Genomic DNA, 12,409 nt, shown 5'->3' with positions numbered 1-12,409 from the left:
AAATATCATATTCGGGGTTATTATGTTTTTGCCTGTTGCTTTCATATTCTTGAGTTGTCCATTGTCCAGTAGCGATTATAAAATTCTACACACCACCACAATTGGAAAGCTACTTGATATTGTCATCGAGTAACAATTACATAATAGTACATTTGGAAGAATATGATTAGTAGATGATTGAAGCCAAAAGATTAAATAAGTAAATATTAGTATTCTTTTGTTGGTTGGGTTTGGTCATCATATCGAAATTTCTCAAAATGTTAATCGGGAGTTTGGGGACCGCTCTGCACAACTTGATTATAATTTTTTGCAGATTTTTAGTCTATTTTTTATATTTTTATAAAATATATTATTTATTATAAACATATTTTCTATATCTATATTATATGTTATAAACATAATCCTAGGCGGGTTAATAGGCTGCGTAAAATACCTAGGCCAAAAGCCGAACCTTTATTTACCGGTGTTTGATCGATTTGGTCAGAATCAGAGCATTTTGAGTATATTTTGATAGCATAAACACATATGCGGCCGATTTAAAATATTGTTTTATATCTAATATTCTATGATATTATAAAACTAAATATTCTCATAAGAGTTTTAGTTGCGTAGAACTGTTGAATTCGAGAATTGGCCCTTGTTTCTTTTGGGAGTTGTCTTTGTAGTGGAGGACCCAAAATTCTAAAGAGATTAGAGTGAAGTAAGCAGACAGATATAAGACTTGCGTTACGTGGATGCCACCACTTCCTCTATGGCCAGTCCACTAAGTAAGATTTTCCCCCTTCAATTCCTTTGGCTCGTGACTTGCGACGGCATACGCACTTACCAGTTTAAGATAAGACCCTTTTGGCCCCACATTATCTTTCTTTCGTTTCTTTCATCATAACATAACTTCAGAATCCTATGATTTGTATACTTGTTTTCAGCTTGTTTTGTTGCATTGCATGCGTCTCAACTCTCTCTGTAAATAAATATTCGCCATGCATGCCTGCTTGTTAACGAGGTCATTCTCTCTTAACGTTATCGTACGCCATGATTTATGTATGATCCATGTATGGGAAAAATGTTACATAAGCAATAGAATAATGCTAGTGATTTAGGAAAATTAAAATACAAAATATTCATTTTTGGTTAATTAATTAGTAAAAGAGAGAAGATTATTCCTCTCTAGCGACATCCTGAAACCTTGCCACCGCTAATTATGAGACGCTTGTCTAGTCGTAATGCATAATATTATCTTTCTTTTAAACTCCACTAATTCACCATGAATAAAATGTTATTACTAAAACTTTATTGATAGTCATCACACTATATATACACAAATATATATATATATGTGTGTGTTTGTGTGTTTCGATTACAAGTTTACTTTCTTATCATATGGTAACAATAATTTATAATCATGGTATACGAAAATTTCATTTTTATTTAATTTACTTTATTGAAATGATATTAGTCTATTAATTATCTCCTACAATCCTATTTTTTACTGATTTTTTTTGTTTGATACATCATTCATAACTATTTTGTTATATTACGATTGGTGATCTTAACATTCACGATAATGTTTATCTTCTGCAACACTTTTAAATAGCAAACGGTAGCAATGATCCCATAGTGATTGTACTTACACAGTTACACCACTCTTATATTAGCTTATATATAAATTTGTATAAAATGAATTCCGAAAAAGAAAAGTGTACGCAGATCACAATTTCATATAATCATTTAAGTGGTAAAATCATATAAACTCACGTAATCACTCCCTTATTCATCCACCCTCTAATTTAAAACATCACTGGAAGATTAGTTTTAGTACACAGACAGCACTAAGTGTTACCAAATGGTTTTAGTGTCGTCTCATTTATTTCATTTTTGTTAATACTTTATTTTTAAGATGGGAAGAGACTTGCACACAGAAAGACCAAAATAAATTAAAAGCCTCTCTTTTCTAGCTAAGAGTCCAATATAAGGGCAACATTATTGGGAGTCCCTTAAGGTATCCATTAAGAAAAGAGGGTGGGAACCGAGGAAGAAAGAGAAGGAAAAAACCCTTAATTAAGAGCTATCCCTTACATTCTAATGACCAAAAAAAAAAAAAAAAAAAACATAACAAAGGACTCTCTCCCTCTCTCTCTTCATCCCACCAATAATGTTGCTCTAAGATACCACTTTATAAATTTTGAACGATTATCTAACATTAACGAGTTGGCTAATAGTTTATATATAGTTTGGTTTAGATTATATTAAAGTGAGAAAGTTAAATAAGCTTGAACAGTTTTTGATACCACAGTCGACATAGCTGGAAGTCTTTAGAATCTTACAAAATAAAAAAACACCTTGACATGAAAAGATCTTTTTTTGCTAAGACATGAAAAGATCTAACAGAATAAAACAAACAATAGTATACATCGTTAAGTCGACCTTGGATTATTCCTTACTTTGGAATTTACACGAATCACGCCATCGTCACTTGTTCTTAGTAACAATAGTTTATTTTCTCATCAAAATATTTAAATACATTGTTGGATATCCAAAGATAGTTGTAATTAATTAGTTTGGACTTAAAATATTTTTTATTAATTAAAAACTAGAGTAAGAATTAAAACGAAATTATTAGATTGTCGTAAAGTCTAAGCGATTTAACTAAAACACAAGTAACAAAACTTTATAACAATTGAGGAGTTTATCGCAATTTAGGTATTTTTAATGAATTATAGATCTCTTTTTTTGATAGCCTACCTTCATATTTGTACTTACACTTTATCGGTCCATTTTTTTATGAATCAGGTAAGTATTTTTTTTTCATTGTTGACGTGTGTAATTAAACGGATAAATCTTAATCTTGGCATTTAATAAAAATAACACAACCCATCACAGTGACAAAAAAAAAACACAACCCATCACAACATATATCTTCTTCATTTACCTTAAATAAGGTGTTTCACAGTGTCAAAAAGAGTTATTCCACATTGATGATTAATATCATTTAGAAAAGGCGTGTTGTCCAATTAAGCAGTCAGCCAGTCACTACTAGTTTTAGCTTTCGTGATCGACTAGAGAGATCAGGCTTCCATCAGCCTTATTCTAATACGATATATCTATAATTAAAGACGTTGTATATTAAACGGATAATCAAATCTACACTACAATATTGATAAGTTTTGTTAATATATTTAGTTATGAACTCATTTGCATAATGATTGAAGGGTTTTTAATGTCATCCGACAAATGTTGGTTCACTATTGCACACTATCCATGCCCGAATTGCCAAAACCCGGTACACACCGGGTATGAATTTGTAAAGCTGGTCAAACCGGTTATTAAGGCCAGTTATAAACTAAACCGAAATAGAAACAACTTGAAGAGACTACTGACCGGGATAGCTTATTAACATTTAATCCTCAAAGTGATAAAACCGACAAAAAAAGCCCAATCAATGAATAAGCAGACATTGGTTAAACCCGTTCTTGGAGCAATGAGACAAAAGCCTCAGACCATGTCTTTTGGACAGAGCTAGAGACATCCGATCCGCTAACATGCGCACTAAACATGTTTCCACTTGGACCTGTCAGTACCCATTTCACTTTCTCCGGTGGGTTTGGGTCGATATCCACGCTTTCAAATCCGATACCATCCGGGTTCGCCAAAATCTGAAAAAATACAAACACCATCAAACCTGTACAAACCACCGGTTCAACAAAGTACCTCTAAATGATGTTAAAGCTTACCGAAAGCTGCCCGGAATCAACCGAGTCAACTGTACCGTTCAAGTATGTCTCAACAGCAGGCAGAGAACGGAACTTCTTCCCTGTTCCTGGCTCAGTATAAAACTGCAAGCAACAGCCGTAACGGTTTAGATATAACAAGAAAACCAAAGATAACCAAACAAAGACAGAGATAAGGATAGTGTATACCCTGTCTATTCGACCGGAATTTCTCCGGGGTTTCTCCTCGACGATCCATCCATCAGGTAGATTGAAATCTTTGGAAGGGACAGGGTGATGCTGTAAAAGCACAACCTGCTGCTGATCTGTACGGTTCCCTGATTGTTTCAAGTATCTCTCAACGGAGACAAGGGAACGGAACCGCTTTCCTGTTTTTCGCTCAACATAAAACTGCAAAGAACAATTCTTACTAACAGTTTCAGAGCATAAAAGAGATAAAAAAGCTTCTCAATTCTAAGACTAACCAAATGATCTCAGATTCTGCTATTCTCTTTGTAATCTTTCTCACACTAATTGGACTAGGTTGATTGATTGCGAATCAAATTAGCCAAGACAGCTCTACCTTATCAATATGGTAGGAGTTTCTCCTAGGAAACTCCTCAACGGTCCATCCTTTAGGCAAATGGAAACCCTTGGAGGCATAGCTGCGACGATCCTGTAAAAGCAAAAAAAAAAAAAAAAAAAAAACAGTGAATAAGCTTTTTGTTTGGTTCTGTTTCGAGTTTATGTACTTTGGACCAAGAAAGTGTACGTAAAAGAAACGAATCATAGAGCCTCACAAGCATTTAACCATAGAGCTAATTTTACATTTCTATTGCACAAATGATAAAATCTAAAACACGCATCCATAATCAAATTCCTCTTCCAAATTCAATTACAGAAAAAAATAAAACACTGATTTGTTATTCTTGTGACAAAATTCAACATTGTGTGTTGGACAATCTGAAAGAGATTCGATCTTTGTCAGCTCTCACTTACCGAATCGTCGACACCGCCTTTGCTTCTACGAGACGATGGTCGCGGCCGATTCAAACCATGCAAAGATTTCCGGCGAGATGAAGTGAGGTCCACGATCTGTAGCTGGGATTCGCGACTGTTACCCGCCGGAACCAGGTCACCGGAGGATGATGATCTCGTTTTCATCTTCTTCGTAGCCGGGTTTAACCCGAGTGAGTGAAAGCTTTAGCGGGGTCAACAGACACAAACTGAGTTTATGTAACACTTGTCAGTAAACACTCCATAGGTAGCCACGTGTCAAATCCGCAATTCCAAAGTTACTCTCGAATTTAAGAAGCTCAAACGTTGGACTGAAAAGGCCTCCAGTCTAGTTTTTACTTTTCACTTTTCACTTTTTCGGCTAATATCGATATTATTGAATAGTCTTCGTTGGATAAAAATTATGGAAACAGATTTAGAATACAGAGCGTATCAATGTGTGGCGATATGGGCCAGGGCCTTGGATCAATTCGAATTTGTCATTTCCATGCTTTTTGAAAGACGATTATGTTTTTTAGTTGGTCAGGTAACTAAAACACTAATTTCATATTTAGTTATTAATAATCTAGGTTTATTATAGGTACCAAAGTTTTCTACGAATATCTCCAATATATAGCTTCATTTTAAAAAAATTGAATAATTACTTCAACCCTGCTTTATTTTGAGTGAGATGAGTAATTAGTAAAATAATAAAATATTAAATATGATTAGTTTATTTTACAATATAAACCTCTTTTTAATATATTTTAGAGTGAAAAATAAATGATTCTACAGAATAATTACTCCAAATGAAATTGGGAGTGCAAATAAAATAAAAGTCAAATATTTTGATTGGTCTTATACACTCTAGAAGTATGATGAGTGCATACTATTTCTTTCTTTGGCGTACAAAGCACAACGGAAATTGATAGAGATAGGGTCAAACTAAACAAGTCGGGCATCTATGTGCTGTTTATCCGTTTATACGTTGGTTGGTTATCCTATCACCCAACAACCATATACTTGTCCAATCATATAAACTGTTTTTGAATAGACTTTTTGTACTTGACCCGAATCATCTAACTGATTATTCAATAAATGGAGAAGCTTCGAGAGGGGAATGTGAAAACAAGAATGTTAAGGCATATAAACAACTACTTAACCAAGTTTAGACCGCGTGAAACATGTACTAGAAGAAGATCCACGTCACTCTCCCCTTTTTTTAAATTATCTCCTCTTCTTGCTTCCCACGTTTACACCAAGTCTCCGTACATATCGCCTCGTTAATTTACTCTCACTTACTCCACACGGCGCCTACGTTTCACGCATCTTGTTTTGTCATGCCTTCGCTGGGATTCAACTGTAAAATGGTCATTGCTGACACCAGTTTTTATAGAACATTCTGTAACAAATTGTTCTTTTTCTTCCTCAAGAGATACAAACACTCTTTGCTAACTATTCCAGTATATATCATACTTCTGTATAAATTATAATTTAAATAAGTAAATAAAAATTGCTATAAGCAAAAAAATTTGTACAAAAAAAAAGAAACCAATAATACTGTTTTCTGTTTTCAGTTTTATTTAGTATAAGCTAATAAAATAAGTTAGGAATCCAAACCATGATTTTAAAAGTACATTCGTATGAATCAAAAATATAAAGGAGGCTGATTATAAAATATAGTATCTAGAGACGGCTGAGAAAATCACGCGCAGGGTGTAGTAAGTAGTAACTAGAAGACAATAAATCAAACTCAGAGTATTAATGTTTTCAAAAAAAATATCTAAGGGTTCGAGAAAGCACGAGGAAGATTCTCATCCACACGAAAGTCTCCAAAGCTACGCGGTGTCGCAAGTCGTGACCACATAACTCGCATCTTCGTTCTCTACCCCTTCATTTTCCACGTAATTACGATAACACCACACTCCTTCCCAGCCACTTCCTTATCCACCAAGTCACAAGGGTATATCCGTCATCTTCCCACACGTCTTCAGTCCACACAACTCCATATCTATAAATACATCCCAAACAAACAGACAGAAACACAACAACAACTCACAACAATAACAATCACACCAAACACATACACAAACCTTTAATCGTTTCGTTTTAACATCTGAAAAGAAAAACAAAAATGGTTGCAATCTCTGAGATTAACCCGACGGTGGAGGCTAAGGCGGCGAACTGTCTGATGCTTTTATCAAGAGTCGGACAAAAAGGTGGGGATCAAAAACGCGTTTTCACATGTAAAACGTGTTTGAAAGAGTTTCATTCGTTTCAAGCGTTGGGAGGTCACCGTGCGAGTCACAAGAAACCTAACAACAATGAGAGTCTCTCTGGATTGGTGAAGAAAGCCAAAGCTCCTTCGTCGCACCCTTGTCCGATATGCGGAGTGGAGTTTCCGATGGGACAAGCTCTAGGAGGTCACATGAGGAGACACAGGAACGAGATTGGCGGCGGAGCAGCGTTGGTTACACGGGCGTTATTGCCGGAGCCGACGATGACGACGTTGAAGAAGTCGAGCAGTGGGAAGAGGGTGGCGTGTTTGGATCTGAGTTTGGGGATGGTTGAGAATTTGAATCTCAAGTTGGAGCTTGGAAGAACTGTTTGTTGATTTGTTTTTTCTTTTAATGGATATAATAATTAGTTTCCTTCATTCTTTGAATTTTTCCTTAATAGTTTAGATTTGTATATCTGCAGATTTAGGAAACTTTCATAGGGTGTAATCTTTTCTTTCCTAGTGAATATATTTACTTAGAATTGGAGATTATCATATCTTTCATTTTTTTTAATAATCAAAACATCACATATTACCCACTTTTGTTTAAAAATCAAAACTTAAATTGAGGGACAAGTTGTTTAACCGAGCTTTTAACTTGAAATGAAATTTGTGAATAAAAAGTTTGAAGCGCTACTTCATACAAGAGAAATTCTTGGGTTCACCCCCTATGGTGAACCTCTAGATTCACCAACCAATAGTGTTTGAGTATTTAATATTTGATATCTTTTAAAAAAGGAAACAAAATTGAATTTCCAAATAAGATTATATTTTTCAAATAAAACAATAAAAATACATAAAAATAGTTACAAAATAAAAATAAATAAATATTGTTAAACTTTTAGCAAAATACTAAATTCTATACCCTAAATCCTAAACTCCAAACCCTAAATTATAAATCTTAAATCTTAAATCTTGGATAAACCGTAAACCATTAGAAAATTTTAAACCCTAAATCATACATTAAAAACTAAATCTTAATAACACTAAACCCTAAACCCTAATCACTAAACCCTAAACCCTTGGATAAACCCTGAACCCTTGGATAAATCATAAATTCTAAATCAAAAATATTTAAAATTAAACCCTAGAGTTTATGATTTATCCAAGGGTTCAGAGTTTACCCAAGGGTTTAGGGTTTAGTGATTAGGATTTAGGGTTTAGTGTTATTAAAATTTAGTTTTTAATGTATGATTTAGGGTTTAAGATTTTTCAACGTTTAGAGTTTATCCAAAGTTTAAGGTTTAACGTTTAGGGTTTAGGATTTAGGGTATAGAGTTTAGGATTTAGGGTATAGGGTTTAGTATTTTGCTGAAAACTTAACAATATTAATTAATTTTTTTTGTAACTATTTTTATGTATTTTTCTTATTTTATTTTAAAAATATAATCTAATTTGGAAATTCAATTTTGTTTCCTTTTTTAAAAGATATCAAATATCAAATACTCAAACACTATTGGTTGGTGAACCTAGAGGTTCACCCTAGGGGTGAACCCAAGTATTTCTCTTCATACAACTATCTAGAATGTTCTTCCCTAGCAAGTTGATTTGGGTTCTGCTCATTCGCTAAAAAAACAAAACAGTAAAAAGCTACATAGAGTGGTCACTTGAACCCTTGGCGGTGATTTGAATGTGAGGGATAAATCTATTTCTGACATCAAATAGCAAAGTACAAATGACTGAATGTAGGCCTGGGCATTCGGGTCGTCAGATCGGATTCGGGTCGGGTCCTTTCGGATCCGGGTTTTTCGGATCTAAGAGTTTAAGATCCGATACGGTAATTTCAAAATTTCGGTTCCGGGTCGGTTTGGGTCGTGCCGGGTCCGGGTCGTGCCGGGTCCGGGTCGGGTCGGGTCTTAGATAGTTAGACCCATTCGGATAATTAGAATTTATCGGTTCGGATTCGGTTCGGTTTCGGGTCGGGTTCGGTTCGGGTTCGATCAAAAAAAGGCCTAAAAATACAAAAAAATATCTAAAAATATTTATATATCCGAAAATATTCTAAATTTTATTCAAAATTTGTGTTTTTATTATATTAAAATATGTATATATACTAAACTATGCAAAATACAACAACAATTCGTTGTCTCCTAGTGGTTGACCCCCATATTCTCTAGACAAATAACCCGTCTTCGATTCCCCTTTGATGCATTTTATTTAATTTACATTATTAATTCGGGTACCCATCGGGTTTCGGGTTCGGGTCGGGTCCAAGACCCGCGGGTCCTCTACAACAAAACCCGATAGGGTAATTTGATCGGGTCGGTTCCTATCCGAACCAGGTTTTTTCGGATCGGTTTCGGATCGGGTCTTCGGGTCCGGGCAAAATGTCCAGGCCTAACTGAATGAGATATTCGTGCCGACAAGTCATCTAGAGATGAACGGTCAAGATTAGATGTTACGCACGCGTATGATAAGTCTCATGGTAACCGCAACACCAGATCATGCGATTTTTGCTTTCAAAAAAAAAAACAGAAGCAAAATTCAGATGCTTCTCGCCCACCATATCATCAATAAACCTTCTTCGCCGGCGAAATTACGCTCTCTCACCGGCGATCGAGTTTCCGACTAACAATTAAGTTAACTAAGTCTTCTAATTTCTCCAATTTTCAGCTATTCCGAAGTCAATTAGCTTTCAGTTTCTTAAATAAGAAAACAGATTATGCTATGAACTCGTTTTGAAGGTTTGATTTTTCGAACTGGGGAAGATCATCATAGAACTCGCACTTGCTCTTCAATTAACAAGTTAGGCGTGAGATTTAAAAAATGGTACAAAGAGATCTTTTATTATGTGCTGCAAAGGGAAAAGCTTTATTAACAGAGAGTGCAAGAGATTTTGAGTTGTGAGCAAAAGTGTTAACAATCAAAAGCCACTGAATCAGCTATAGGGCCATCGAATCTAAACTAAAAATGGCAAATTTAGAACAATCATCAAAAGAGAAAAAAAAAATACAAAAGCACCAAAGACAAGACAAATGATTTGGCACAAATCTGGTTTCTTTGCACTTCACTTCAACTTGAGTAACTTTTAAGTTCCACAGCATGCAGACTTCTGCGTGGCTTGTCCGGCTCCAGCAGCCTGGTCTGTTTGGCTTATCCTAATCGTCGCAGGCTGCAATGAATGATGGAGTTGTGAAAAAAAACAAAAAAAAGAGTCTTTCAAAAGGGCACTTTGTACAAAAAAAAAAAGTGAAGTGAAAGAGTTACAGAAGGAGAATGTAACAAGCAATTAATCACCTCTGCTCTCGAGTCAGTATCTGTGAGTCTCTGCTTAATGTCCTTTGCTATCGAGAAGAAAACCTCTTCCACATTTAGATTTGTTTTGGCACTCTGACATGTGAAATGGCCTATCAGCTATATTTTAAGCAAACAAATACGACCAATGCTGTCTAAGTTGTTCTCATGAGACAAAGTTTGGCTTACTGTTTCAAAGAACTTGATTCCATATTCATCAGCAAGTGCTTGACCCTTTGATGTTGGAACAGCCTGAAGATTTGAAAAATTGTAAACGCTATCAATATGGTTAATCGTGAATGAGGCAGTTGTGAATCAGTCAATAAAATGAAACTCGCTTGTACTGTATACCCTCTTGCTCTCATCCATATCGGCTTTGTTCCCTACCAAGATTTTATTAACTTTATCCGAAGCGTGCTGTTCAATATTACGAATCCAGTTCCTAATATCTGCAACAAGGTCAAGAAAACAGGTCCAGAACAGAGCAAAAATGTAAATAAAATAAAAGATGTCAATGCTTAGACAGAAGCAAAAGTAACTGTTAAAGGATGACTCGTCTGTGACATCATACACCAGCAAAATTCCCATTGCCCCTCGGTAATAAGCTGCAAAGGAACTTATCAGTTTTCAAAAACAAAAAAAAAAACTAAATATCCTCAAAGCATCATCCATAGCATTAAGTAGACTGCTAGTGACTCTTAATCCTCTCTAATCCAATTTCCACTGACTAACCAGTGGTGATGGTTCGAAAACGTTCTTGACCAGCAGTATCCCAAATCTGGAGCTTGATGCGTTTAGTATCAAGCTCAATAGTTCTAATCTTAAAATCAATGCTGCATTATAAGCCAACACCAAAGAGAGTCAGTGTGAAACAGCATGCATCACCATAGTCTCTAATAGATTCTTAAAGATAAAATACAAACCCAATGGTGGTGATGAAGCTAGTGGTGAATGAGCCATCAGAGAACCTTAACAGCAAACAACTTTTGCCCACACCTGCCACCCAATAATCAAATCCCTAAGCTACAGGATCTACAACACTCTCGTAATGATGAGAGATCGAGCATGGGATTCAAATTCGTACCGCTATCACCGATCAGGAGAAGCTTGATGAGGTAATCGTAATCGGCTCTACCCCTAGCAGGTGGAGCTGCCATCGAAATCGAATCTACAAATTGGAAAGCTCAGAGGTTCAAAATCAGAGATAACTTTGGTTTCATCTAAATCGAAGAAACCAAGGGATCGGCAAGATCACGACGAAAATGCGTACCGGATCAAACGAGGCAGAGAAGAGGACCGTGGTGGCAGTGATGAGCAGAGAAAGAGGAGAGATCAATGGATATGGCGATCGGCTAAAATACGCCTGTGATGAATTTTAACATTTCTTTTAATTTTGTCCTCCTTGTTTTTGAGAAATAATCTTCATTATTAACAACATTATCTGATTTATTTCAAACAGTGTCTTATCCCGGGTTATGCAAACTCGTTTTCCTTTAGTGTATAGATAGATATGCTTATAAACTACTCTTTGCCAACTAATTTCAATAGTAAACCTATATTAAACTACAATAAGTTGTTGAGTAAAAGAATACAAGTTTTACACTGAATTTTGTGGTGGTTAAAATATATTTACCAATTTTATGTAAATTGAATTAGTATATAAACACACAAATAGAGCTGGGTTGCGGGTCAAACCCGCCCCGCTGACCCGCCAACCCGCGGGTAAACTGATTTTTTTTACTCAAAAAATTTGACCCGCATGACCCGCAAGAAGAAAATATGAAATCCGCACCCGCCCCGCTTAAACCCGCGGGTGATCCGCTAGACCCGCGGATAATATTAATAATATTAAAAATTATTAATTTAAATATTTTTTATTAAAAATAACAATAAAATTTAATATTTAAATATTTTTTATTAAAAATAACAATAAAATTTAATATTTTAAATAATTTTTATTAAAAATAATAAATATTAATCTATTTATAATTAAAATTAAATTATTTTTTAAAAATTTTCCATTTAAAAATAATATTTTAAAAAAAAAATCTTTTTTTTTTAGTTTTTGCGGGTTGGCGGATACCCGCACTAAATTTTGGCTGACCCGCACCCGCCCCGCATAAAAATCACTCAACCCGCACCCGCACCCGCAAACCAAAATTTTCAAATCACTCGATCCGCACCCGCCCCGCAG

At 35.2% G+C, this 12,409-nt stretch overlaps 3 protein-coding genes across 5 annotated transcripts; 1 reads left to right on the top strand and 2 right to left on the bottom strand.

The window, feature by feature from the left end:
- Positions 1 to 3,320: 3,320 nt before the first annotated feature.
- LOC106419628 (methyl-CpG-binding domain-containing protein 7) lies at positions 3,321 to 4,988 on the bottom strand. Of its 2 annotated transcripts, XM_048772314.1 has the most exons (5): positions 4,707 to 4,967; positions 4,291 to 4,383; positions 3,918 to 4,118; positions 3,732 to 3,833; positions 3,321 to 3,653 (listed from the first exon to the last, which is right to left on the bottom strand). In XM_048772314.1, the coding sequence occupies exons 1-5, from the start codon at positions 4,869 to 4,871 to the stop codon at positions 3,459 to 3,461; spliced, it is 756 nt and encodes a 251-aa protein (XP_048628271.1). In that variant the 5' UTR covers positions 4,872 to 4,967; the 3' UTR covers positions 3,321 to 3,458. The 2 variants fall into 2 exon arrangements, with proteins under 2 accessions (XP_048628271.1, XP_048628264.1); XM_048772307.1 differs by having other exon boundaries at positions 3,732 to 4,118; positions 4,707 to 4,988.
- Positions 4,989 to 6,747: 1,759 nt separating this feature from the next.
- On the top strand, positions 6,748 to 7,473 carry LOC106419544 (zinc finger protein ZAT12-like). Its single transcript, XM_013860352.3, has one exon. It carries the CDS (start codon positions 6,838 to 6,840, stop codon positions 7,315 to 7,317), a length of 480 nt encoding a protein of 159 aa, XP_013715806.1. The 5' UTR covers positions 6,748 to 6,837; the 3' UTR covers positions 7,318 to 7,473.
- Positions 7,474 to 9,748: 2,275 nt separating this feature from the next.
- Positions 9,749 to 11,712, bottom strand: LOC125597757 (ras-related protein RABE1c-like). Of its 2 annotated transcripts, XM_048772304.1 has the most exons (9): positions 11,486 to 11,712; positions 11,300 to 11,383; positions 11,139 to 11,211; positions 10,948 to 11,048; positions 10,755 to 10,820; positions 10,567 to 10,664; positions 10,405 to 10,467; positions 10,219 to 10,311; positions 9,749 to 10,093 (listed from the first exon to the last, which is right to left on the bottom strand). In XM_048772304.1, exons 2-9 carry the CDS (start codon positions 11,370 to 11,372, stop codon positions 10,010 to 10,012), a joined length of 651 nt encoding a protein of 216 aa, XP_048628261.1. In that variant the 5' UTR covers positions 11,373 to 11,383; positions 11,486 to 11,712; the 3' UTR covers positions 9,749 to 10,009. The 2 variants fall into 2 exon arrangements, with proteins under 2 accessions (XP_048628261.1, XP_048628254.1); XM_048772297.1 differs by having other exon boundaries at positions 10,567 to 10,820.
- Positions 11,713 to 12,409: the final 697 nt, after the last annotated feature.

Source organism: Brassica napus, chromosome A3 (genome assembly GCF_020379485.1).
Source record: "Brassica napus cultivar Da-Ae chromosome A3, Da-Ae, whole genome shotgun sequence".
Lineage (NCBI taxonomy): Eukaryota > Viridiplantae > Streptophyta > Magnoliopsida > Brassicales > Brassicaceae > Brassica > Brassica napus.
This window is presented reverse-complemented; position numbering and strand designations above follow the sequence as displayed.

Excerpts from the sequence above, each read along its gene's own strand:
- LOC106419628 (XM_048772307.1), bottom strand. The coding sequence starts at position 4,871 with ATGAAAACGAGATCATCATCCTCCGGTGACCTGGTTCCGGCGGGTAAC. Across the intron at positions 4,384-4,706 it reads AAGGCGGTGTCGACGATTCG|GATCGTCGCAGCTATGCCTC; the intron begins GTAAGTGAGAGC and ends TTGCTTTTACAG. Across the intron at positions 4,119-4,290 it reads ACTCCTACCATATTGATAAG|TTTTATGTTGAGCGAAAAAC; the intron begins GTAGAGCTGTCT and ends TGTTCTTTGCAG.
- LOC125597757 (XM_048772297.1), bottom strand. The coding sequence starts at position 11,372 with ATGGCAGCTCCACCTGCTAGGGGTAGAGCCGATTACGATTACCTCATC. Across the intron at positions 10,821-10,947 it reads TTTTCGAACCATCACCACTG|CTTATTACCGAGGGGCAATG; the intron begins GTTAGTCAGTGG and ends GTTCCTTTGCAG. Across the intron at positions 10,094-10,218 it reads ATACTGACTCGAGAGCAGAG|CCTGCGACGATTAGGATAAG; the intron begins GTGATTAATTGC and ends CATTCATTGCAG.
- LOC106419544 (XM_013860352.3), top strand. The coding sequence starts at position 6,838 with ATGGTTGCAATCTCTGAGATTAACCCGACGGTGGAGGCTAAGGCGGCG.